At 57.1% G+C, this 24,001-nt stretch overlaps 3 protein-coding genes across 11 annotated transcripts in view; 2 read left to right on the top strand and 1 right to left on the bottom strand.

The window, feature by feature from the left end:
* The first annotated feature begins 1,236 nt into the window (after positions 1-1,236).
* On the top strand, positions 1,237-10,890 carry Trip10 (thyroid hormone receptor interactor 10). 4 transcript variants are annotated; one of them, XM_003460727.4, is made up of 15 exons: positions 1,237-1,383; positions 2,482-2,597; positions 2,686-2,742; positions 4,185-4,332; positions 4,422-4,484; positions 4,650-4,754; positions 4,848-4,976; positions 5,195-5,341; positions 5,425-5,619; positions 6,503-6,670; positions 6,877-6,986; positions 9,697-9,829; positions 10,047-10,189; positions 10,281-10,399; positions 10,485-10,890. In XM_003460727.4, the coding sequence occupies exons 1-15, from the start codon at positions 1,360-1,362 to the stop codon at positions 10,631-10,633; spliced, it is 1,806 nt and encodes a 601-aa protein (XP_003460775.1). In that variant the 5' UTR covers positions 1,237-1,359; the 3' UTR covers positions 10,634-10,890. The 4 variants fall into 4 exon arrangements, with proteins under 4 accessions (XP_003460775.1, XP_063084801.1, XP_003460774.1 ...); XM_063228731.1 differs by having other exon boundaries at positions 10,278-10,399; XM_003460726.4 differs by lacking the exon at positions 6,503-6,670.
* Positions 10,891-11,186: 296 nt separating this feature from the next.
* Positions 11,187-21,552, bottom strand: Sh2d3a (SH2 domain containing 3A). Of its 5 annotated transcripts, none has more exons than XM_063228734.1 (13): positions 21,404-21,552; positions 21,066-21,174; positions 20,684-20,713; positions 19,413-19,998; positions 17,408-17,538; positions 15,886-16,235; positions 15,500-15,576; positions 13,496-13,983; positions 13,287-13,402; positions 12,957-13,131; positions 12,765-12,876; positions 12,185-12,373; positions 11,187-11,553 (listed from the first exon to the last, which is right to left on the bottom strand). In XM_063228734.1, exons 4-13 carry the CDS (start codon positions 19,456-19,458, stop codon positions 11,393-11,395), a joined length of 1,845 nt encoding a protein of 614 aa, XP_063084804.1. In that variant the 5' UTR covers positions 19,459-19,998; positions 20,684-20,713; positions 21,066-21,174; positions 21,404-21,552; the 3' UTR covers positions 11,187-11,392. The 5 variants fall into 5 exon arrangements, with proteins under 5 accessions (XP_063084804.1, XP_063084805.1, XP_013012540.1 ...); XM_063228735.1 differs by having other exon boundaries at positions 20,684-20,710; XM_013157086.3 differs by lacking the exons at positions 21,066-21,174; positions 21,404-21,552 and having other exon boundaries at positions 19,413-19,594; positions 19,869-19,998; positions 20,684-20,835.
* A 1,805-nt stretch (positions 21,553-23,357) lies between these two features.
* The window catches only part of Vav1 (vav guanine nucleotide exchange factor 1), a 58,552-nt gene continuing 57,908 nt past the window's right edge, over positions 23,358-24,001 (top strand). Inside the window, exon 1 of one of the 2 annotated variants that reach the window (XM_063228730.1) lies at positions 23,358-23,653. In XM_063228730.1, coding sequence (XP_063084800.1) covers positions 23,450-23,653 — 204 coding nt within the window. In that variant the 5' untranslated portion in view covers positions 23,358-23,449. The remainder of the gene's footprint in view (positions 23,654-24,001) is intronic. The other variant, XM_063228729.1, reaches the window with a different exon arrangement.

Raw genomic sequence — 24,001 nt, 5'->3', positions numbered from 1 at the left:
CCTTGCTGATCCCGGACACCCCGAACCACTCATTCATACTGAAACCTAATCTCTGGCTGAGACCCCAACTCTAGATTATGCCTGAGCACTGATCCCTAACTGGATTGTGGCCCCATTCGGTACGCCTCCCACCCCATCCTTAACCATGGTGCTGACCTGGGCTGAACCACAAATGCAATTTAAGTCTGACCAGAGTTGAGCCCAGAATTTTGCTGGCCTGAGCCGCAAACTCACAAGGAGCTACTGAACCCCACTTTGCAACAAGAGACTTCCTAACCTAGATGCCGCCAGCAGGTGGGGCAGTTCTAGTTTGGGCGCCCAGGCTTCCATCTGCAGGGGAGACCGGGTCTCGGGACCCACTCTCTTTCGCACCCCCAACAGGGCGCCTTGTGGGCCTTTGTAACTGCCAAAGGCAGGGGAGGTTAGGGATGGGAGCCACACAAGTCTCTCCTCTTTCCTCCCAGAGCCTCATGGCAAGGGGATTTACGAGGTGCGAACAGATTTTTACAGGAGAGAACAGATTTCCAAGCCCCAGGGCCCAAGCATTAAGGGGAGGGGCCGCCGGCATCCCCAGGCGAGGGCTGATCGTTACACCTGATTGGTCCTTAATGCGTGAGACCTGAAAATGTTCAGGCGCAAACGTGAACTGAACGGGAAGAGACCTGGGACCGGCGCCCCAAGGACAGTTCGCTCTCAGTTTCCCAGGGGAGACTCTAGGGAAAAGAAGGCAGGATGCGGTAGGGGCACTAATGGACCCGGCCTTGGGGGAGGCGCGTCCTCGGCTGGATCGAAGTCTCCCATCCGCTCTGTGGCCGGAGAGACCAGGCCATTAGTGGGACGAACGTAGACGCCTGGAGCCGGTTCGGCCCGCAAGAGCCAGGTGACCTCAGGTTCTCTCCAACGCAGTGGGGGAAGGACTTGACTTTGGGATTTTACAAAAACTCTTGGCTCTTTAAGGAATGGTTGTGAGGGAAGGGAGCAAGGAAGAACGGTGCAGAGACGAGGTGGTGGATGAGAGGACGAGAAAAGCACCAGAGACTTGGAAAATGGGTGGGGGTCGTATCAGTGGTGCATCCAGGGGCGTCGGGTAGCAATATTCCTTTAAGAGGGGGCGGGGCGTCAGTTGAATGCCCGCCTCCCCGGAGCCCCGCCCCCAGGGAAAAAAACCGGCTGGGGGCGTGGTAAAGGCAGAGGGGCGTGGCATAAATGCTGGTGGGCGTGACCAGGGCGGGTCTGGGCGGGGCCGGGAGTGCCGCCCTGGGCCGAGTCTCCCCGGGAGGGCGGCGGGCGGCTGGGACCGGGCGCGGCGGCGGGGGCGGCGGCGGCGGCGGCGGCGGCCTCCTCGGTTGCGGGAGCAGCATGGATTGGGGCACCGAGTTGTGGGTGAGTCCGATCGTCCCGGCTGCCACTTCTGGCTGGCCGGGATCTAGCCCGCCCCGCTTTGTCCCCGCCGTACTCTAGCCGGGCTGAGCGTACTTTAGTGGGTTTTTTCCCGAGGGGACCCCCGGATCCCCGCCCTCTGCCCTCTGCCTTCTCGGGGAGTTTCCCCGAGCGTCCCGGGACGCCCTGGAGCCCAGAGAAACGGTGCCGGACGCGATCGGGGAAACTGAGGCACGGCATGGCCAGGAGGGCGACGGCGAGCTGGACCAGGCCCGGGCAGCGGGCGAGGTCACCTATTTTGAGCACCCGGCCGGCCGGCTCAGCGCTGCTCTGGGTGCCTGCCCGCCCCTGGCCGTCCAGCGCGGGGGGAGGGGATCCCCTGGCCGCCCTCGCCCTCCACGTGGGGCGCCCTGCCGACCGCCCGTCTCCCGGGACTGCACCCCGGGGGCGCCCCGGCGGGGTCTGCAGGCAAGCCCGGCCCCACCTCCGCCTCCCGCGGGGCCCCCGACGCGGGGCGGGCCGCCGGTCGCCTCTCACCCTGGAAACCCCAGAACTTTCCCGGAGCCTGGCGGACCCCGAGCCCCCCCCTCGGGCGCTGCAATCCCCGGTTTCCCGGGTGCCGCGGAGGCCCCAGATCGCCTTCGCCCCTGCAAGCCCGCGGCTGGAGTGGGGTCACCGGGGGAAACTGAGGAACCCGTGGAAAGCCCTGGGGTGTCGGGGAACCTGCAGCCTGCCCCTTGGGCATTCCGGACCCCCCTCCCCGATCCCTGCGCCTCCGGCCTGACTCACTCACGCCAGGCCGGCCGGATTTTCCGGAATCTGGGGGGATTAGGGGAGCCCGGAGGGGAGGGGTGGCCTTGCCCCCCTGCACCGCCCGCCCGCAGCCCCAGGCCCCGCAGCCCCGGCCCGCCGTGTCCGGCCGCCCCATCCCGGGAGGGGAAGGGGTTCCCGCCAGTTTCCTGCCCCCCTCCGCGCGCTGCCGGGCGGCGCCGGGAAGCCACGCCTGCTCCAGCTCCTGGAGTGCGGCTACCTACCGGGCCGAGCGGTGGGGCCGGGGGTTCCCAGCGAGGTCGTGACCCAGCCCCCCACGCACCCCATCAGGATCAGTTCGAGGTGCTCGAGCGCCACACGCAGTGGGGGCTGGACCTGTTGGACAGATACGTGAAGTTCGTGAAAGAACGCACCGAGGTGGAACAGGCCTATGCGAAGCAGCTGCGGTGAGACCCCCGGGTGCACGCGGCCTCGGGGTCCGGGGGTGCAGCTGGAGGGCCGCGGGCTCAGCCTTCTGCCTGTCCCTCCCTTCAGGAGCCTCGTGAAAAAATACCTGCCCAAGAGACCTGCCAAAGATGACCCCGAATCCAAGTAAGAGACGAGGGGGTTGCCAGGGCCCCCCTGCTGTCACCCCACCTCGGGCCTCTCCCGGGCATCCGGGCACTTGCACCGGAGCTCAGAGCAACCTGGGTGCAAGAACCGGGCGACCTGATTTGAGCCCTAAATCCACAGCTTTTGCAGCAAAGTGATTTGGAGCACGTGACTCAGTTTCCCTCCACAATTTTTTTGGGGGGGGGTTTCCAATTCGAAGTTTAAATCCATAGCCTTTGCCCTGACTGAGCTGCATTCCACAGCCCTTTTTATTTATTTATTAAGGTATTTCATTTTGAGACAGGGTCTGGCCAAATGGTTCACTAAATTGTCCAGGCTGGGCTTCGTGATCCTCCTGACTCAGCCTCCCAGAGCGATGGGCTCTCAGGGGAACCCGCCCTTGTTTTCGTCATGTGTTAAACGAGGATGCTCCAGTAGTTGTAAAATGAGTGGTTTGGGGCAAGTGGCTCATTTCCTGCCTCTTTTTGCCTTATCTGTGAATTGGGGCTGGTCTTGCAGGAACACAGATTTAACTCGCTAAAGTGGTGCTTCACAGAACTTGTCAGAGTGTTTCTGTCAGAGCATTTGGATTCATTGCAGAGTCCAAAAGGTCTCTAGAAATGGAAGTTGCTTTCTTGCTCACTGATTTTTCTTGTTAGCAACCTCCCCGCAGCCTGACTTGCTGTTAATTGTAGTCTTTTATCTCGGTCTGGGTGAATACAGTTGTCCCTTCCTATGTAAAGATCAAAAATATCCTCCTAGAAACACTGTGCTGGTGTCAAACCTGTACAAAGTTATTTGTTTTTTCTTTGTCATCCCTTGAGCAATGCTGTGCATAACTATGTAGGTAACATTTAGATTGTATCAGGAGCTGCAAGTCACTTAGAGATGTCCTAAAGTGCGGGAAGCTGCGTACAGGTGCTATGCAAATACTGTGCTTTTTTTATTTTTTAAAAAAATAAAAGTTTTTTTTTTTCTTCTTTTTGAGACAGGGACATGCTAAGTTGCCCAGGCTGGGCTTGGAACCTGTGACCCTTGTGCCTCGGCCTTTCAAAGTGCTGGGGTTATAGGCGTGTGTCACCACACCCAGTTTATATTGTCTCTTTTAAATCAGGAATTTGAGCAATCAAAGATTTCATTATCCTTAGGGGATTCTGTAGATACGAGGGTGACTGAGTGACCAACTCTTGCCATGGAATTTGATTATAGGGTGCTCTCCTAGCCCCACTGGGTTGAAGCATCCATGGTAGGAAGAATGCATCTTATTAAAACCTAAAGCAGTTCCAGTGTCTGAAATGCATCCGAACACAGGGCTTGGGGGTAAAGGACGGAAACCAGAATTTACTTGGCTCGGAGAGTTAATGCTCCCGTACGGGAGCTGGGCGCTCAGGCAGTAACCCACTGGGGCGGCCTGACCCCCTTCTGTAACCCCCTCTGCCCAGGTTCAGCCAGCAGCAATGCTTCGTCCAGCTTCTGCAGGAGGTGAACGATTTTGCCGGCCAGCGGGAGCTGGTGGCCGAGAATCTCAGCGTCCGAGTGTGTCTGGAGCTGGCCAAGTACTCCCAGGAGATGAAGCAGGAGAGGAAGATGGTGAGGGGTCCCCACCAGCTGGGGAGGTTCGGGGGGGCCCTGCCAGGGGAGCCCCCCCTGGTGTGAGCCACGTCCCTCCTGTCCTCCAGCATTTCCAGGAAGGGCGTCGGGCCCAGCAGCAGCTGGAAAACGGCTTCAAGCAGCTGGAGAATGTGAGTTAGCCGAGGTGGCGAGGGCTGGCTGGTCCCTCCCCCAGGGGGTCCCCACCGCACTCTGTTTCCGGTGCCTCCCTCCTGCCAGTCCCTGTTCACCGAGGTGTCCCGGCTCCCCTGTTCTGGGGACAGCGGTTGCTCCCTCTGGCTCCATCTCCCCTGCAGAGCAAGCGTAAGTTTGAGCGGGACTGCCGTGAGGCCGAGAAGGCAGCCCAGACCGCCGAGCGGCTAGACCAGGACATCAATGCCACCAAAGCTGATGTGGAGAAGGTTCGTGTCCGGGGTGGGGCTCAGGCGGGCTCGAGAGACCAGAACTGGGCGCTGCTGACACCCATCCATCACCTGCCCCTTGGGGTCCCCCAGGCCAAGCAACAAGCACACCTTCGGAGCCACATGGCCGAAGAAAGCAAGAATGAATATGCAGCCCAGCTACAACGCTTTAACCGAGACCAGGCCCACTTCTATTTTTCACAGATGCCTCAGATATTTGATGTGAGTGCCCCGGACTCCCAGGCCAACCTCTGTACAAAACCCTAAGAAGTTAACCGATTCCTATGCATACCTCAAAACCCTAGTTGCTATGTCCCAACCCCTAGCTGGAAAGAGCTAGAAAGCTATAGTACCAGCGAGCTGTGCTCAGCGCAGAGTCTCTGTACTCGACTGGGTCTGAGGGGTGACTCCCCCTGAGCTCCCTGTCTGTGTCCCTGCAGAAACTTCAGGACATGGATGAACGCAGGACTGCCCGCTTAGGGGCCGGGTACGGGCTCCTGTCGGAAGCCGAGCTGCAGGTGGTTCCCATCATCGCCAAGTGCTTGGAGGGCATGAAGGTGGCTGCGGACTCCGTGGATGCCAAGAACGTGGGTGCCCGGTGTGGGTCCCGTGGGCCGAGGAGCGGGCTCCCAGAGGACTCCCTGACTGTCCACCCCGCCGCCCTCTGCAGGACTCCCAGACCCTCATCGAGCTGCACAAGTCAGGCTTCGCCCGTCCGGGCGATGTGGAATTTGAAGACTTCAGCCAGCCCATGAACCGAGCTCCCTCAGACAGCAGCCTGGGGACCCCCTCTGACGGGCGCCCCGAGCTCCGGGGTGCAGGCCGCAGCCGTGCCAAGCGCTGGCCCTTCAGTAAGAAGAACAAGGTGGGGCCCGGTGCTGTTGGGGAGGTGGGGACAGCGGAGGCCCCCCCGAGGCAGCCCCGTCACCGGAACACCGAGTCCCGGGCAGGAATTTTCCTCCTGGCTGCTGGCCCAGGCTGGAGGGAAGGGAGTCTCAGGAGGCCGAGGGGGCGGGGCGGGCCGCGGCGGCTGTCTACTGCTTTGGGGGTGCAGACGAGACCAGCTGGAGGAATTCTTGTCCTGGTCTGAGGCTCGATCTGCATCGGTCCCGGGCGCCCCACGCTGTCCGAGGGACGGGCCTCTGTTTTGGGGATTTGGGCTTTTCCTGGGAGGGTTGCATGGTGACACCTGTGGTCCCACCTGCACTGTCCCGGCCTCTGACTTCCTGGGTGAGTCTCACGGTCCCCTTGACCTAGAGACCTGCCGCCCTGACCTGCACCTGTCACCCCGGCCCGGCCCTGCCCTGCCCGGGCTCCCCTCTGTGCCTCTGTTGCTGCCTCTGACCTGGCTGTCTGCTCTCCTCGGCCTCTGTGTCTGAGCTCCCCGCCCTGTAGACTGTGAGTCTGGGGTCCTGACGGTAGAGACGCGGCCCCGTCTTGCCGCTGGGCCTGAGGTTGGAGGACGAGGGCCACGTGGCAGGAGCCGGCTCCCTCCCGGCTCACAGTCTAGGCCTGCGTTCCCCTGCACCGCCCAGGTTCTGTGTCGCTCTGGCATGCGTCTTCCCTGTGTGGTTGGACATCTTGAGTTGTGATTTTCTTACCGTTTTTTTCTTTCTTTCTCCATTTTTGTTTTTCCTTTACCTACGTCCGTCCATCCTCACGTCCACCCATCCATCCATCATCCTGGTTTTCTGCACCTTCTCATCTCCATCCCTGACCCACTCCCCCGACCCGGCCCCCGCTGGTAGCCGCACCCCCCTTCCCTGCCCCCGCTGGGGGGTCCCCTGCCCTCGGTATTGCCTAACGGACCCCCGTCCCCCCGCTCCGGCCGCGACCCCTTGGCCATACTGAGTGAGATCAGTAAGTCGGTCAAACCGCGGCTAGCATCCTTGCGCAGCTTCCGAGCCGGCCGTGGGGTAAGTAAGCAGGAGGTGGCCGTCACAGGCGCCCAGTGGCTGGGCGGTGGGACCCTGGGCTCGCTTCCTGCGGCCGGCTGGGCCACCCATCCTGCTTTGCCTTATGCATGGCCTGTCTCCGAGACCTGCACCAGGGAGAAAGGGGCTTTGACGTCTCGGGAGCACGCAGGACTGGAAGCCCCGTTCCATCCTCTTCTGCCTGGCAGGCCGTGGTGACGGAAGACTTTAGCCACTTGCCCCCGGAGCAGCAGAGGAAGCGGCTGCAGCAGCAGTTGGAAGAGCGGAGTCGTGAGCTGCAGAAGGAGGTGGATCAGAGGTGAGCGGGCGGGAGAGGCGGGCACTTGGGGCAAAGCAGAGTCACAGACGAGGACCAGGGTGCAGCGCAGCGGTGAGCACTGTCGAGGCGTACCCGAGACCCTGGGACCCAGCCCCGGCTCTGCAGAGATCGAGATCAGAACCTGGAAACGCAGTCACCCTTCGGTGGCGCTCAGAGTGCTCCACGGCAGACCCCAGGCCGCGCGGTTTGTGGGTGATTCCAGCCACATCGGAGGAGACCCCCGCTTCCTGTCTTAGACGATTGGTTCCAGCACACTTAAAAAGAGCAGAAGCTCCCGCCTTTTCCGAGGCTGGTAGGATCTCAAATCTTAAATCACTGGACAAGAAATCCAGAAGATGAAACTATGAGCTTGTTTTACCTCATTTATGATCTTAGACACAAAATCCTAGCCAAACACATCTAATGATGTATTTACAAAATAATTCCTCATGTGCTGACGTGGTTGGGTGAAAGTAACTTAGACCAAGTCTTGCACATTTAAAAATGGCAACGATGAATTTTATGTTGTGAGCTGGGTGTGGTGCCTCACGCCTGTAATCCCAGCCCTCAGGAGGCTGAGGCAGGAGGATCGCTCCGAGTTCAAGACCAGCCTGGGCTACGGAGTGAGCTTTAGGCCGGCCTGAACTGCATAGAGACCCTGTCTCAAAACGACAAAAAAACCCCAAGAATTTTATGTTGTGTATATTTTAAAATTAAGTGGGGCCCGTTATCCCAAGACCCTAGGAGGCTGAGGCAGGATCGTTGCAAGTTCAAGGCCAGCTTGAACTGCATAGCGAGACCCTGTCTCAAAAAACCCAACCAACGAACAAAAACAACAAAGCAAAACCCAAATACGAAACAATCATTAAAAAATGCAGGATCTTTTGGATAGTATCCCCATAATGCAAAGATGGTTCAATGTATTTTTAAAAACCCTATCAGTCTAATGTACCACTTTAAAAAAAGTGGACAGCTTTCTGTTTAATAACCAAACCACTCAAAATATTAACAATAATCTGCCAGATTCAAAAAAAGAAAATCTCAGTCTTTCCAGCACCAAAATCCCTTTCCCAGTCCTGTTACATAATAAGGCTGACGTTTGCCACTTGCTAGCTGGAAGCCAAATTCTATTTTGCTGTCCGCGTGGAACTTCGTAGCCAAATGGCTTTTAGGGTGCACAGTTCCACCCAGAACCGTCTGCCTCTGGCGTCTCCAGGGTGCAGGCTCGTGCCCGGAGTTAGCTAAGAGAGGGCTCAGACTCTGGCTGTCACAGAGCCTTGGGCGCTGGTTTTACCTTTTTCTGACTTTATTTCTGTGTGTCACGGGTCAGAAGGAAGTTGAGCCAAGTCTAGCATCCTCTGGTTATTTCCCTCCTTCTCCCCCGCCCCGCCCTTCTCAAGTTTTATTTTGAGACAGTCTTGTTGGGTTAGTTGCCCAGGAGCCCAGGAGCTCCCGCTGCCTCAGCCTCCTGAGTAGCTGGATCACGGGTGGACCAGCGCACCTGGCCAGAAATCTGTTCTTCAGCTCTTATTACCTGTCCGCGAACACACAGAGCCGCCGAGAAGCACAGGAATCAGGTGGCGTTCACTGACCACTTGCTGGATGCCAGGCACCGCTCCAAACCTGGCACGTGGATCCCCTAGCACTCCCAACTCTTCCTAGGAGACGGCAAACGGAGTGAGCAGCCCCGCGTTCTTATTCAGCACTGTTTTCTTTTTAGTTATATTTCTGATGCTTGGAACGGTGCCTGTTACACACCAGATACTCAGTATGTATATGAAGGATTAGGCTGTAGGGTTCAGGCTGGGTGCAGGGCGCACACCTGCAATCCCACCTCCGCAGGAAGCTGAGGCGGGAGGATCACAAGTCCAAGGCCAGCCTGGGCAAGTTGGGGAGACCCTGTCCTAAGACACAGAAAGGACTGGGTGCACCTCAGTGCAGAGCACCCTGAGTTCGATCCCTATACGGAGTGGAGGGAGGCAGGGAAGGTGGGACTTAGTATCTGCAAGTACAGTTCTGTCACCAAACACATATGTAGCCCATCGATAACCTAAGCTCACAGCACGGAGAAATGCTGAACTGCCATCAGACCCAGCCAGTTAGGCCCTAGTACTGGTTAGGGCTCGGGTTTCAAGATAGAGGTTTCATTATGTTGCCCCAGCCTGGCTTTGTGCACCACAGCACCTGGCTGCCATTTTTTGTAGGGGAGGGGAAATAAGGTTTTTCTTTCTTCCTTTTTTTTTTTTTTTTTTGTATTTGGAATCAAACTCAGGGGTTGTGCTGCTGAGCTATATACCCGGCCTGCGATCAGGTTTTTGTTTTTTTTTTTAATTCACTATGTAACACAGGCTAACTGTGAACTGGAGATCTTCCTGCCTCAGCCTCCCAAGTGCTAGCATTACAGGTGTGCACCACCACACCTGCTCTGGCTCTCACATTTAAGTTCTCTTTTTTTTCCTTTGCAGTACTGAGGAGGTATGGAACCCAGGACCTTTGTACAACCGCAGCCCTTACTAACAGTGTTTTTAAAAAAGTGTTGAAAAAGGATCTCTCTGAATTGCCCGGGCTGGACTCCTGCTTACGATTCTCCTGCCTCAGCCTCCCAAGGGTGCTAGGACTATAAGCATGCATCAGCTCCCCGGCCTCCCCGGGTCTGATTTCATTCATCACCTAGGACGGAGCTTGCTTATCTGTGTCTGTCTTGTTGCAGGGAAGCTTTAAAGAAGATGAAGGATGTCTATGAGAAGACCCCCCAGATGGGGGACCCGGCCAGCCTGGAGCCCCAGATCACGGAAACCCTGCGCAACATTGAGCGGCTGAAGTTAGAGGTCCAGAAGTATGAGGTCAGGGGCAGGCCCTGGAGAGGCCGGCCGGCTGAGTCACCCCGGGAGGCGGGTGGGCGGGGACCTGGTGGACGGCGGCAGGGCCGGGGAGGGCCCCAGCTGTTTCCCATCATGGCCCTGGGTGTGCAGGGTGATCTCAGGGAACCTCTGGGTCCAGAGCCGGTGACCTGGTGGCGGCCTGGGCCGGAACTGATGTCATAGCCCTGTCTGTCCCCAGGCCTGGCTGGCCGAAGCCGAGAGTCGAGTCTTGAGCAACAGAGGGGACAGCTTGAACCGGCACAGCCGGCCCCCCGACCCCCCAGCCAGCGCGCCGCCCGACAGCAGCAGCAGCAACAGTGGGTCACAGGAGAACAAGGAGAGGTGAGCGGGTGGCCGGGCACACAGACGGGTGGCCTCGGGGACCCGGGGAGACTGTCTCTTAGCTGTGGTCTCTTCCCCCACCACCAAGCAGCTCCGAAGAGCCCCCCTCGGAGGAGGGCCAGGACACCCCCATCTACACAGAGTTTGATGAAGATTTTGAGGAGCCCACGTCCCCCATAGGCCAGTGCGTGGCCATCTACCACTTTGAAGGTGAGGACACCTCGGGTGGGGTGCGGAGGCAGCCCTGCAGCTGCTCGGGGAGTATCTCAGACCAGGATCTGTGTCCCCCCCACAGGGTCCAGCGAGGGCACCATCTCCATGGCCGAGGGTGAGGACCTCAGCCTGATGGAGGAGGACAAAGGAGACGGCTGGACCCGGGTTCGGCGCAAGCAGGGCGGAGAGGGTTACGTGCCCACCTCGTACCTCCGGGTCACGCTCAACTGAGCCCTGCCCAGGCGGAAGTGGGGGGCTGTCGGCTGCTGCTTCTGGGCCACGGGGGGCCCCGGGACTTATGCACTTTATTTCTGCCCCCCTGGCTTCAGCTGAGACCTGTGTAACCTTGTGCCCCCTCCCGTCCCACCTGCTCCCCCAGTGGACCCGCTGTGCCTTCCAGCACCGATGTACATACTCGTGTTTGGGATATTCCTGCCGCTCGGCTTGGACCGTTTTGTTTTATATATATATTAAAAAAATTATATAAAGTTCCTGGCGTTCTGTGCCTTTGCAGGGATTTAGATCAGTTCTGGAGTGGGATCCTCCACATCACCCTCAGAACTGAGGAAGGGGGTGACCTTGGGCAAGCCCTGCCCTGTTGGGGAGTTGGCTTTGAGTTTGAGGGTGCTGGTTTGTGAAAGTGCATTCTTTCTGTGTCCTAGCTGTGTGTGTGCGTGTGTGTGTGCGCACACATGTTGGATACCCGAGTCAGTCTCGCGGTGGGTGGGATGAGGGGGATGTGACAGCCCCATTCCTGGAATCTGCGTAATTTCAGGGGGCAGACTTCTGAGATATTTCTAGTACTGGAGATGGAACCCAGGGCCTTCACTCTGAGCTCCTTCCCCAGCCCTTTTTATTTTTGGAGGCAGGGTCTCTGGATTGCCAGGCTGGGCTCCAGTTTCTGATCCTCCTGTCTCAGCCCCCTAGGGTGCCGGGCTCTGGGTAGTCCCCGGCAGGGCAGCGTGGGGCACCTGGGTGCCTGTGCCCGTCTCAGTGGCCAGGCTCCAGACGCTGGGACAGCATGCTGAGGACACGATGGAACTTCTGGAAACGCTCCTCTCTCGGTGCCCTGGCGCCCTGACTTCCCCAGAGCAGCCTCTGCAGGAAGCCGGTGGTCAGCGCCTCCCTCAGCTCCGGATTAGGCCTGAATCCTGGGGAACAGGGTCAGTGGGCTGGGGCGGGGCGAGGCCACTCCCTGCCCTGTCTTTTTCCTGGGGACTTTGACCTAGGAGGGGCCAAGTGGGACTCCACTGCGGGATGTCGGGGGCCCCTGGAGGGGGCAGGACCAGACTGGGGTGACAGAAAGGTCTTTGGATGGTGGCAGCCTCAGCAGGGGCACGAGGGGGTGTGGGATGCGCGGAGCTCCACCTGGAGGTAAGGTGTGAGTTCAGAGGGTGCCACTGGGGTAGGAAGGGCCACTTCCGAGGCAAAAAGTGCAAAGGTCACCCGGAAGGCGTGGCTGCGGAGATGAGGTGGGGCTCTCCAGTCCAGCTCCCTTGAGTTGAAGGACTGAGTCATTTGGGGGAGCTGGGCATTCTGGGGGGGCGGGGTCGTCCCAGGTGGGAGGGTGGAAGTGGCTCCCGTGGATGTGGCTCCGAGAGTTGGGGCCGCCCTTTTAGGAATGCAAGGGTTTCCCTGCACACTTACTGGGGCCGCAGCTTGCGGTTGGGGGGTACAGGGTGCCCCTCCCTGGGGATGGCGCCTCCCCACTTGAATGGGATCCAGGGACACTCAGCCAAGACACCCTCCTGGGACCGCCGCTAGGCGTGGCTGCACCCTCACCTCGCAAGCGCAGAGCAGCCGCCCGGCGGAACTTGGGGGCGTCGGACGCCATGCGACGCGCCCCCTGCAGGGTGCGCAGCAGCCGCTCGCAGCGCTCCTCCGGCGGCCCCTCCTCCGGGCCCTCGCCCTCCAGCAGGCGCGCCGCGGGCGCCACGTGCGGCAGCGCCACCTCGCCGGGCTCGCAGGGGCCTGGAAGGGAGGCGATCGCGTCTGGGGCCGGCACCGGACCCAGGACACTTAGGGACGCAGGAAGGGTGGGGCGCGCGCGGAGCCGGCGGAAGGCGGGGCTTTGGGAGCGGGGGCGGGGCATGGGTGCTCAGGGGGCGGGGCCTAGGACCCAAAGGGCTCCAATGGGAGGCCGTGGAAGGGCCTCAGGCGGAGGCCTGGTGCAGCGCTCAGCGGAACCAGAGGCGTTGCAGTTTCGGGCCAGGCGGAGTTTAGGGCCGAGGCGGGAGAGAGGTGGAGCTAAAGAAGCTTAGGACGGAGGGGCGGGGCCCAAGGAGGGCGTGGTTGGAACCGGACCCAGATTCCCTTTGCGGATTGGGGCTCCGGGCAGGCGAAACCCCAGTCCTCCCCTCACCTGAGCCTTCATCCAGAGCGCGCATCAGCGGCTTCAGCTCCTGCTCGAAGGCCAGCGCGGCCTCCGTGTGGCTCCGTCGGAACTGGCGCCACGTGCACTCCAAGCGCGACACCTGGGGAGCAAACATGCCAGGCTGCCTCCTCCTCTCCGCTCTGCACCCCTGCCCCTGCCTCGCCCCCGTTCCCCACGCACCTGGGGTAGAAGCAGAGCGCCCATGACCGCGGCCAGCCCGGCCAGGTCCCCTGTCGCCCCGGGCCGCAGCTCCAGCGCCAGCTCCACGAGGCCCCTCAGCGCGGCCGTGCGCTCCTCCAGCGGCCCTGCGCACCCCAAGACAGCCAGCGCCCCAGCCAGCGCCAGGGTCTCCAGCCTGCAGAGGTGGAGGGCAAGGGTCTGGGGGCGGTGGAGAGGTGTCACTGCCAGGCCCCTTCCTCCCCTCCCGGGTGGCCAGGAACGGAGAGAAGTTTGGGGTGTATGGGGGACTCACCCCCCGCCCCCAACGCAGGTCCCAGGCTGCGGGCTCACCTCTCCAGCAGTTCCAACCTCAAACCATGTCCATGGGGAAGAGTGAGCAGCTCTAGGCCAGAGGAGACCCCCATGGCCATTCGCTGAGCCTTGGTCACTCCCAGAACGCCTGCAGCCTGCAAGAGGCCACGGGGAGATCAGGGGACCAGAATCCCCCGCACAGGTGGTAGCCCCAGCCCTGGGGAGGAAAGATGGGGCAGGCGACCCACCTGGCAGTCCACCAACAGCAGGTGGAGGGCGGTGCTCCCAGCGTGGTGCTCCAGGAGCAAGCCGCGGAGAGTGTGCAGGACCTTGGGGTCCAGGGGCCGATTCTGCGGGCCCAGCAGGCAGGAGGGGTTGTCGCGAGGGCAAAAAGTGACCTCGCCCTGTGGTCTTACAAAACACCTGTCCTCCTCCGCTTCCTCCTCTTCAGCCTCCCACCACAGGGCCTCTGGCTGTGAACACCTTTGGCCAGGAGCTGTCCCTTGGGTGCTGGGCACTCGGGGAACCAGCTCACAGTACGTTGTGGGGGGTCCAGAGGCCTCAGGAAGCGTCAGTGAGGGTGTCCGGGGGGGCTTGGTTGGTGCCTTGGCATGAAGTTGCCCATCAGAGGCGCTGAGGCGGTCAGCGGTGACCCCCAAGGGAGCGGGTTCCCTCAGCAACGCCGGGTCACTGCCCATCCGGAGCAGGGAAGGTGGGCGCGTAGTGGTGGAGGCTCCTGGGGGCCCACAGAATAGACAGCTGGGTTGGGTGAGGATGGGTGAGAGGTTGCCAGCCCGTATCATCACCTGATAACGGGGTTTCCTGGCCCGTTTCCACACAGTTTTGAACCTGAGCAGCTTCATCCATATAAATGCTATTCAAGTACCAGTTTGAAAACGAATTTTAACACTGCTGTGGCTTTGTGAATTTTACAAAGTCATGTCTGTGGCATATACTAGCTACATTTATCATGTGGAATTGGTACATATACGCATTGCATTTTAGATTTTTTGTTTTGTTTTGTTTTACCGGTACCAGGGATCGAACTCAGGACTGCCTGCTTGCAAGGCAGGTGCGTATGCCGCTGAGCTAAATCCCCAGTCCCTCGTTGCATTTTGATCATTTTTACTTCCTCTTCCTGCTCCATTTCTGTCTTCCTCCGGCCCCAAAATTCTCTTCCCATCTACCAGATGTTATAGTCTCTGTTTCCTGTCCTCTGCCCCTGTTTTGTTCTTTATTTATACTTTGGGAGTCTCATATAAAATAAACGGTGCACTGTTTCCCCATCTGTATCTAATTTATTTTGCTTAGTATTATGGTCTCAAGGTGAATATACCAACAGTGATCCACTGAGAACCCCAGTAGCTCAAAAATTTTTAAAAAATACTTTGGAATTAACCTAAGCAGGGAAGTGAAATGCCTCTATAACAAAAACTACACTACTCTGAAAATAGGTGGACGACATTAGAAAAATGGAAAGACATCCCCTGTTCCTGGAAAATATTATCAAAACGGTTGTGCTTCCAAAAGTGATGTATACATTTAATGAAATCTTAATAATATAGACACTAGCAGCGTTCCTGACTGTTATGGCTTGTATCTAGATGTCCCCCCAAAGCTTCATGCAGTCAGTCATAGGGCTTTGTCAGAAATAGCTTCCTGAGGCCTCTGGATCCCCCACAACATACTGTAAGCTGGTTCTCCAAGTGCCCAGTGCCCAAGGGACATCTCCTGGGCGAAGGTGTTCACAGCCAGAATCTAGAGTGTATAATTCTATGGAACGTGTGGTTGGTAAATCAGTCCATTGGTTGGTTGGGTGTAGTTCTGTGTGGTTCAGGCTGGCCTTGAGCTCACTGTGTAGCCCAGGGTGGTCTTGAACTTGCTAAGATGTGCCTGCCTCAGTATCCTGAGTGCTGGGATTACGGGAATGCACCGTCATGCCTGGTTATCATCTCTGTTCTCTTGAGCAAGAATTTGAGTCTCAAATTCAAGTGTGATGGTGCATGCCTGTAGTCTTTGCATTCGGGAGGCTGAGGCAGGAGGGTTGCTGTGAATTCAAGGCCAGCCTGCATTGGATAACAAGACCCTGTCTCAAAAAACCAACAAATGAAAAAACCAACAACCAACCAACCAAATAAACAAATGAAAAAGAAGTTGAGCCTCCAGCACATGAAATCACTGACTCAAGATCGTGTAACCGGTGGGTGCTGGAGCCAACCTCTGAGTCACGTGCTGCCCCAGTAGGTGCTCACCTGGTCCAGAGCGGGCTTCTGTGGCCTGCCCCAGGTGCTCCAAGTCTGCAGGCTGACTGATGCTCCACTTCCTAGCCCTGAGGGACCAAGATGGGAAGAACTGCTGGCCCAGCCTGGCAAGGTCAGCCCGGCCAGTGCCTGGGAAACCCCAGGCGTGTGGCTCTCAACCACCCCAGGCCATTCCCTTCCAGTGGACTCTTGCAAGGTGCATTTTTAGGTATCACAACTAGCCAGGAGGGAAGGGTGGGGTTTTACTGGCATCTGGAAGGGAGGGCCAGGCCTGCTGTCCAACAGTACCTTTCGTGGGGATGGCCCCTCCCCACAGTGACGTGCAGAAATGCAAGGGGCGCTGGGTATCATCAAAGAGGTAGACAGGCTGTGAGTACCTGAGAGACGCTGTCTGAACCGGGCTGTCCGTAAGAGCATCCTCGCTGAAGCTGCGCTGCAGAGGCCCCTGCCGGATCACAGGCCTGGAGGCCACAGCCCCTGTGGCGTGGGACAGTGGGCGACGGCCGGACACATAACTGTGCACCAGTGCTGGCACGCTTGTGAATCGCTCATCCTCCAGCTGAAAGAGTGCTGCAGGCCGGCCTGGCCGGGGTCGCAGGGTCACACAGAACACCTCAAAATGTAGAGCAGATCCCCGCCAGCGGCATGAGATCACAGGGTGGTCCCCACGGGACCCAGAGGTACGAACCAGGAAGTCACCATCTTGGAGAAGAAGAGCTTCAGCCTTCTGAGAATAGAGGATGGGTGACAGAGACTTGAGGGTGACCCTGGCTGTTAACGGTAACTCCTTCCCACCAAGGCCCAATAAAAGCCTCTCCAGTAAAACTCCTGAGACAGGCAGATTAGTTTTGCAACAAACTGTTTACCGTTGTCATGCGGTCACCCATGTGGACTACACTTCCCAGGATTCCTTGCAAGTTAGCATTATCACGTGACCATATCTGGCCAATAGGATTGGGGGGCTGCGATTTTGTGGCCAGTGCTCACGCCTGCACCTTGAACCTGTCCTACAATCCTGCAGACTCTGTGGACTGGGCATCCCGAGAACCCTGTGGGATGGTGGAGTCAAGTCGGTTTGGACACCTGACTGGGTTATGAAGGTTCTTGTCCCCATTCCTCAGCCTCTTTGGGCTGTGACAGGAACAAGTTCACGAATGATGGTTGTGTTCAGCTGGTGGCATCTTCGTATTGCTTGTCATAGCCACTAGCTAATGCTGTCCGATGCAGTGTCCACCCTGACTGATGACCTGGGCTTGTATGGAAGCGTGTCCCTCTAATCCCTACCCTCTCTTTATAAAACTTTGCAAGCAATCTTGTTCGGAGACAAATGTACCACTCTTACTCGAGGCCGCACCAATGTTAAAGGTGTGAACTCCACAGACCCTTATGACAAGACTAGTAGGAGGAATTATTGGCCCCTTTAAAAGATGGGGACACTGAGGCCCAGGGAGGTCAAATGCCTTGCCTAAAATCACACACAATGTAAGTCATGGGGCTGGGATTTGAACCCAGATACCTGGCTGGAGGGTATGGGATTTGAACAACAGGCTATACTGCCTCCCGTGACTTCATTGGCTGTCAGGGACCCAGGACTTGGAGGACGTGACCCTTGATTTGGAAGTGAGACTGGGGAACCGGAGGGGGTTGCCTGGAGAGAGACAGAGCTCAGAGGAAGAAATAGGCAAGACTCAAGGACCCTTTGGGGGCATCTGGACCTGGTCAGTCTCCACTGCCAGCTAGAATGTTCCAAGAAAGCAATCACTGAAACTGACAACCGCCAGCCAGCCAAGCTTTGACAGTCTGCGGTCCCCTAGCCACCTGTCTCAATAGGTGCCCACCCTGAGTCCCTTAGGCAGGACCCAGGAGTCTCCTGGCCAGGTGGGGCGGGTGGGATCATACCTGGCGTGACAGGGCACCGTGGTACCAGGGTTGGTGGGTGAGGTCTTCTCCATCCTGTGACACTTGCACTGAGCTCTGTGGGGCCCGAGGTTGGGGTCTGTGTACTTTCAACAGGACTTGGTCTTCCCCATCTGTAAAATGGGAACAATCAGCCTGTTCCCTGCATGGCTGGGTCAGCTCCTCCTCTCTGCCTCCTCATTGTGGATGTGGCAGCCTGCCTGTTATTCACACCTTAACATGCAGCTGTATGCTGAGGTAGGGAAATGAACGTAACATAAAGCATGGGACATAAATTACTCTAAACTAACCAGGCTGCTGGGGGTTGAACCCAGGGCCTCGAGGATGTTATGTGCACAACCACTGAGCTACACCCCCAGCATTCAGATGAGGTACCTTTGTGCATAAATAAATTAAGTAAAATTATTCATAAATAGATATGTACAAACAAAAATTATGCATATATTATATATAAAGTCTGGCCTGAGTAACTTAAATTTCTTGTATTCTATTTAGAAATAAACAATATATACTTACACATATCTTTATACATAATGTAAAAATGAATTATAAGTAGTATAGATTTGATCAATACATATATTATGTATTATATGTACATACTATATTAGGTATTATGTAGACATTATGCTATATATTATACTATGTATTGTAATTAAACAGAATGTTTAATGTTTAATACACATGCATTATATACAGTATAAAGTATATATTTTATAATACTGCATATGTGTATTTACATTTTGTATCTTATATCTACATCATTAGATATACTATAACATGTTACACATATGTTTTATATAATTCACATGTAACAGTATTATACTGAATACATAGTATCATATTTATATAAATGTTACAGAGTATATAATGCTATATAAATACATATTTATTGCATAGAAGTCCATCTGTGAAATCTATGAGTAACTTATTTATAAATAAAGTACAAGCAACTTGAATTTAGCCCTCCAGAGTTCCACAGAAACACTCATACACCTGGGGGCTTCTTGCAAGAACACTGTCTTTAGAAACGCTAAAACATCACAATGCTTAGTGGACACTGAACTCATGAAACCGAGCCTACCCCTCGGGGTACCTAGGGGGCACAGCCTGGCAGCAGAACCAGCAACTAAGCTAGCACTAGCTGGTCGATGGATTACGTGTCAGAGTGCCAGGTGGAAACTAAACCGGGCGGACGTGGACGGGGTTCCTGTGCTGCAGTGTTGTGCGAGGTGTTAATGAGCACACCCTGCCAGCACTGCGGAGGCAGTCAGTTCTCAGGCAAAGCAACAAGCCAGGGAGGGGAATTCAGTTTACAAACACGCACAGCTTCCGAGCAATCTAGCGGAGGACCTCAGGATACGAAGACTTACCCCGTTACACTGGCACCTAGTGCCATGCAGGTGCTCTGCTGCTGAGCTATACTTTTTAAATTTTTATTTTTATTACTACGTAACAATTACATTCATCATGGGAAGTTGGTACGTGAGCATATCTTAATTTTTAAGTTCCCATTTCTTCCCCCCTCCTACCTCCATCTCTTACTTAGTCTCTTTCTCTTTTACAAAGATCTTTTTTGTTTAAAGGTTGCATTTTAGAGAAAGGTGCGATTTTGTGTTTGCAATTTTTTCTCACATTTTGGGCCGATTCCTTTCATTATCGTCAGGTCAAATTTGCCCTGGGACACACTGGTAATTCCCCTACAGGCTAGTGCTGGTGTGTGTCACGTGTCCAGGGGCAAAACCGGCTGGGAGGGAAGGCAGCCTGATTCTTTCTCCTCCTCACACCCCACCTGCCAAGGCCTTGTGAATTTGGGGTGAGGTTGGCAGGTAAACAGCCACCAGGATTCCAGCTCCCTGAGTCAGAAGGCTGGTGAGCCAAGTAGGCGCAGGAGGTTTCCAGGTTGGCTCCAGGCAACTCTTCAGGCGGCAGCTGGGCAGGGAGCTGGCTCCAGGTGCTGCATACCTGAAGCCAGGTGTGTTCTGAATACCTGTGCACTTCCTGTTTGTCAGCTGGGCCAGGTCCTGCTGCCTCATCTTTCAAGCTCCTCTGTCTCTGGTGGCTCCTCGCTGGGGCTGGAGGCGGATGGCTGAGAGGCTCTGGTCTGTGGGAGGCTCCAGGTGGGCACAGGTCAGCCGCCTGCCAACTTTGTCATTCTTGCGTTTCTGAGTCCTTTGGGATGATTGATGGGGCAGGGGAGAAAAGATGGGGGGAGAAAAAGGTCTACAAAGAATCAGGGAAGGGGAGAGAGGACTCCTGCTCCACCCCCTACAGGTGCACGGGTGTACACACCCAGGTGCAGGGTAAAGGGGCAGCCACCATCACCTGAGCAACATGGACACAGGTGGGCTCTTGGGTCTCACTGTGAACAAACACTGAGTGCCTACTGTATACCGTGCCCACTCTGGATGCCCTGCAGAGCTCCCAGGCGGATGGGTAAGGGTACCAACACAGTGAACGAAGATCATGTCTGAGAATTATCGGTGCCCAGGATGGAGACAGCTGCAGGGCGCAGGAGGGCCTATTTCAGGAAGTGGTGCGATGCAAGCTGAGATCTCAGGATAGAAGCAGTCCTCCTGAACAGCAAGTGCAAGGGGCCTGTGGTGAGCTGGTCTCAGGGTCTCTGTCTCTCTGTTTCTGTCTCTGTCTGTCTCTCCTGTTATTGGCATTGGGCTTTCAACCCAGGGCCTCGGTACTGCAGCTCTGAGCAGCATCTGCCCGGGCCAGGATTGCACTTGTGACCCTCGGGGCTCCGGATCTCCTAGGTAGCTGGGATTACAGGTGCACCTCTGCAAACTCTGGTGTGGAGTTTGCTTTTTAGACTCTACATTCTCCAGGAGCTGATGTGGCTGGGATACAACCAGCAAAGAGATAAGAGTGGAGGACTAGGAGGTTGGGGAGAGGGCAGAGGGAAGACCACGCATGAACTGGGGGCCCCTGAATTTTAATCTCGGTGCAACGAAATGGAAATCTGAGTGCAATCTCTAGGACCCAGGGTTGGAACGATTTTACGCGAGGGAGGGGCACCGATCGGTGATCGCTCAGGCAAACGAGGAAGCGGGAAGATTTCCGTGTTCACAGGAAATGCATTTGGAGGAACGTGCCCGGGTGCGCCTAGGTGACCTACAGCAACCCGGTGACTCACTGGCTTTTGCTATGTCCTCTATCGCTTGGGTGGACCCTCAGAGCCTCTCTGTGAGCCTCTGGCGCCACCCCAGTAATTCCCCCGTCTTCGATCTGCCTAGGACCCCCCCTACTCACCCGAGCCAGATCCGCGGGGCTCCAGCGCTGCTGCGGACAGGAAGAGGCTGAAGGATCCGCGCTCTGGACCACTTTCTCCGCCCCAGCTGGGTTCTGCCCTACCTGAGAGCCACGCCCACCAAGACTCCGCCCTTGAAAAATCCCGCCCCCGCTATTGGACCCGCCCCGCCCCTCGCTCTCGCTCCGCCCCCTCGGAACGCTTCTACTAACCACGCCCCCTTCGCACGGGTCTTCCTCGCAGACCCCGCCTCCCTGGGAAACTCCGCGGTTTTTCCCCCCAGGCATGGCTCCGCCCCCTTATAACATGCTCCGCCCCCTCTGGCTGGCCACGCCCACTCAGCGCTCTCGGCGGCTGCGTGAGAAATTCCAGTGATGTTCGCACCTGCACAGCTCGGCCGTGCAGCCGGGGCTGGTCCCCGAGCATCTGGGCCGGGGTTCCGGGCTGTGACGCAGGGAGGCTACACTTCCTCCGTGCGGTCAGGCTGGGCTTCCTGGAAAGGAGGTTTTGTGGAGAGACGTGTGGGAAAACACGAGGCTTCCAAGGGGAGGGATTGTAACCGTCAGCAAAGCAGGTTTTACTGAGTGATTACTCTGTACCGAGACCGTGTTGCTTGCTGATCCGCCCTGTGGGAGGTGGGCACTATTTTCACACACACACACACACACACACACACATGCACACACTGTCTGGGCCCCTCCATCGCATCAGGGCGAGCTCACCGTGATCTGCGCTCTAACTCCGAGCGCAGCGAGGTGAATCGTCACCATTTCATAGACGAGGAAACTGAAGGCCAGCAGCAAGCCGAGGCGCTCGGGAACGGAAAAGCTGGGGTGCCTCCAGGATTGCAAAACTGGGTGTTTCCAGGCTGACTAGCTCCCCACCGCTTCCGCCTGCCTCTCCCGATAGGGAAGGGACTCCAGGTCGGTAGGAGGCTCCGGTCTCCCGTCTATGCAGTGAGGGGTCCAGCGCCGTCTAGTGGTTTCGAAAAAGTGCTGCGGGAAACTGGGTCAGCTGAGGGGCGACCTACAGCTTGCGGCGGGGTACAGTGCGGGGAGGGGCCGCCTGTGCGGCACTAGGAAGGAGTAAATGTTAGTGCATCCATGAAAAACAGCAGCACGGTCGATGGCGAGGACGGCGGCTTGCATTTGGGTGGTGGCCACGGTCATGGCCGAAAATGGACGGAGCTGGGATCGATGCCAGAGGGGCATCAATGCAGTTTTCACTTATTTATTCGTTCAAAAAATATTTATGGAGCCCCATGTGCGTGCCAAGGGCTGGGGGGGGGGATCAGCAGAAAACAAAGCACAGACACAGATTCCTGAAGAGAGGATAAAGTACGACCTGGTGAGCTGCTGCTTGCCTGGCACCCCAGCCACTTAGTCACTTAGACCCTGCCTCAAAATGCAATATAAAAGCCCGGAGTGATGGCCAGCACTCGGGAGGCTGAGGCAGGAGGATCACTGCGAGTCTGAGACCAGCTTGTACTACAAAGTGAGCTCAAGGACAGACAACTGCAGAGCAAGACCCAGTGTCAAAAAGACAGTAAGACAATCAATCAATAATTATAAAATAAAATAAAGGAGGGGGCTAGGGATATAGCTCAGCGGCACAGTGCCTTGCTGGCAAGCTCAAGGTTGTAACCAACACGAAAAGAAAAAAAGAAAAGAAAACAATAGAACACAGGCTGGAAATGTAGCTTAGTGGAAATGTAGTTAATGCAAAGGTCCTGTGGTTCAGTCCCCAGTCCTGGGGGGGGGGAAGCAGTCATTCTTCAATCCTTCATACTGGGGTGGTGTAATTTCAGGATCCCTGAAGGTTCCAGACTCTGCGGCCGCTCATGTCTCTTGCATAAGCAGTGTAGTATTTGCCTATACAGTGGTCTGTACATAGTATGCACACAATTCTTTTTTCTGAATATTTTTGAACTGTGACTGGTTGAATCCAAGGATGTGGAAGCCACAGAAACATAGGTCTCCTGTATAAGCGTTTAATGGAGGGATATAGAAAAGGTGGGGGGGGGTCATGGGGAAAAGCTGTGATTTGGAATGGGGAGGCTTGGGGAGACCTTGTGAAAAGAGAACGAGTGAACAAAGTTGTTAGAAGGTAAGGGGACTGGCCATAAAGTTGCTTAAGGTAGAGGGCATAGCCAGTGCAAAGGTCCTGGGGTAAGATCACACCTGGCACAGCACAGGAGCAGCAGGAAGACCTGGGTGGCCGGAGCTGAGGGAATGAGGAGGGGATGCAGGGACGCTGGTCGTCCAGGGCCTTGTGGGCCTCGAAGGAGGCTGGCGCGTTTGTCTGGAGGAAAATGAGCCCAGGCTGCTTGCTGGTAGAGGAACTCGGGTGCTCTCGGGCGCCCCCTGGCGCTGCGGGGAGCATGCACTGTGAGGGCCCAGGGCCAGAGTCAGGGCACCAGGCTGGAGATGATGGGGCCTGAGCAGGCTGGAGGAGGCCCAGGAGAAGGAGAGAAATGACACATGAGCGGATCCTGGTGGGTCGCCTTGCAGACCGGCTGGCCTGTCGCCCTCTGGTCCCCAGCTCCAGAGTGGGAAGAGACAGGGCGGCCCTGTCCTGCGTGGAGGCCATGGGGGCGGGACAGGGCTGCAGGTGCTCCCCCTGCACCCCACAGCTCCTCCTCCTCCACCCCCTTTCTGGGCGACAGTTACAGTCGCAGAAGAGGAAGTGGTAGCTAGCTGTCGCTCCCCAGGCGGGCGCGCGGGCGGGTGGGTGGCGGTGGAGGCCGCCGGAGTTGCAGGCCGGTGGCCATGGAGCTGTGGCGACAGTGCACTCACTGGCTTATTCAGTGTCGGGTGCTGCCGCCCAGCCACCGCGTGACCTGGGAGGGGGCTCAGGTGTGCGAGCTGGCGCAGGCCCTCCGCGATGGCGTCCTCCTGTGCCAGCTGCTCAACAACCTGCTGCCCCATGCCATCAACCTGCGCGAGGTCAACCTGCGCCCACAGATGTCCCAGGTGAGGGCCCGGGCCGGGTGGTGGGGGGCCCGGCCGGGGCGGGTGGCACAGGAGGAGGCCGAGGCCGTGAGGGGTGGACCTCCAGCAGGCTGGGCCTGGAGGGGGCCCTGGGGTGCTACCCTGTGCGAGTCAAGAGGGACTCCCCAAAACAACAGGTCTCTCGGATGCCCTGATGGCCGTGAGTCTGCCCTGATGTAGGTCAAGAACAGGCAAACTGTGGAGTAACCCTCCCAGCCCCCAGGCTGGCCGTGGGGACAATCTTGGCGGCCCTGGGGGTGACTAGCAGTGCCCTAAGCAGCCAACAGGGTGCCTGAGGCGCCTGCCTCCTGTGAGCCCCAGATTCGGGCC

This window comes from Cavia porcellus, unplaced genomic scaffold (assembly GCF_034190915.1).
Source record: "Cavia porcellus strain 051 isolate PalLab524CR breed Dunkin Hartley unplaced genomic scaffold, mCavPor4.1 scaffold_17, whole genome shotgun sequence".
Taxonomy (NCBI): domain Eukaryota; kingdom Metazoa; phylum Chordata; class Mammalia; order Rodentia; family Caviidae; genus Cavia; species Cavia porcellus.
The sequence above is the reverse complement of the archived record's forward strand: the minus strand, read 5'-3'. Positions and strand labels throughout refer to the sequence as shown.

Coding starts and splice junctions, on each gene's coding strand:
- Trip10 (XM_063228731.1), top strand. CDS start 1,360: ATGGATTGGGGCACCGAGTTGTGG. Junction 2,598..2,685: donor GCCTATGCGAAGCAGCTGCG/GTGAGACCCCCG, acceptor CCCTCCCTTCAG/GAGCCTCGTGAAAAAATACC. Junction 10,400..10,484: donor GGCCATCTACCACTTTGAAG/GTGAGGACACCT, acceptor TCCCCCCCACAG/GGTCCAGCGAGGGCACCATC.
- Sh2d3a (XM_063228734.1), bottom strand. CDS start 19,458: ATGAGGCAGCAGGACCTGGCCCAGCTGACAAACAGGAAGTGCACAG. Junction 13,984..15,499: donor AGAAGCCCGCTCTGGACCAG/GTGAGCACCTAC, acceptor GTGGGCCCCCAG/GAGCCTCCACCACTACGCGC. Junction 12,374..12,764: donor CGCTCTGGATGAAGGCTCAG/GTGAGGGGAGGA, acceptor CCTCCCTTCCAG/GCCCCTGCGAGCCCGGCGAG.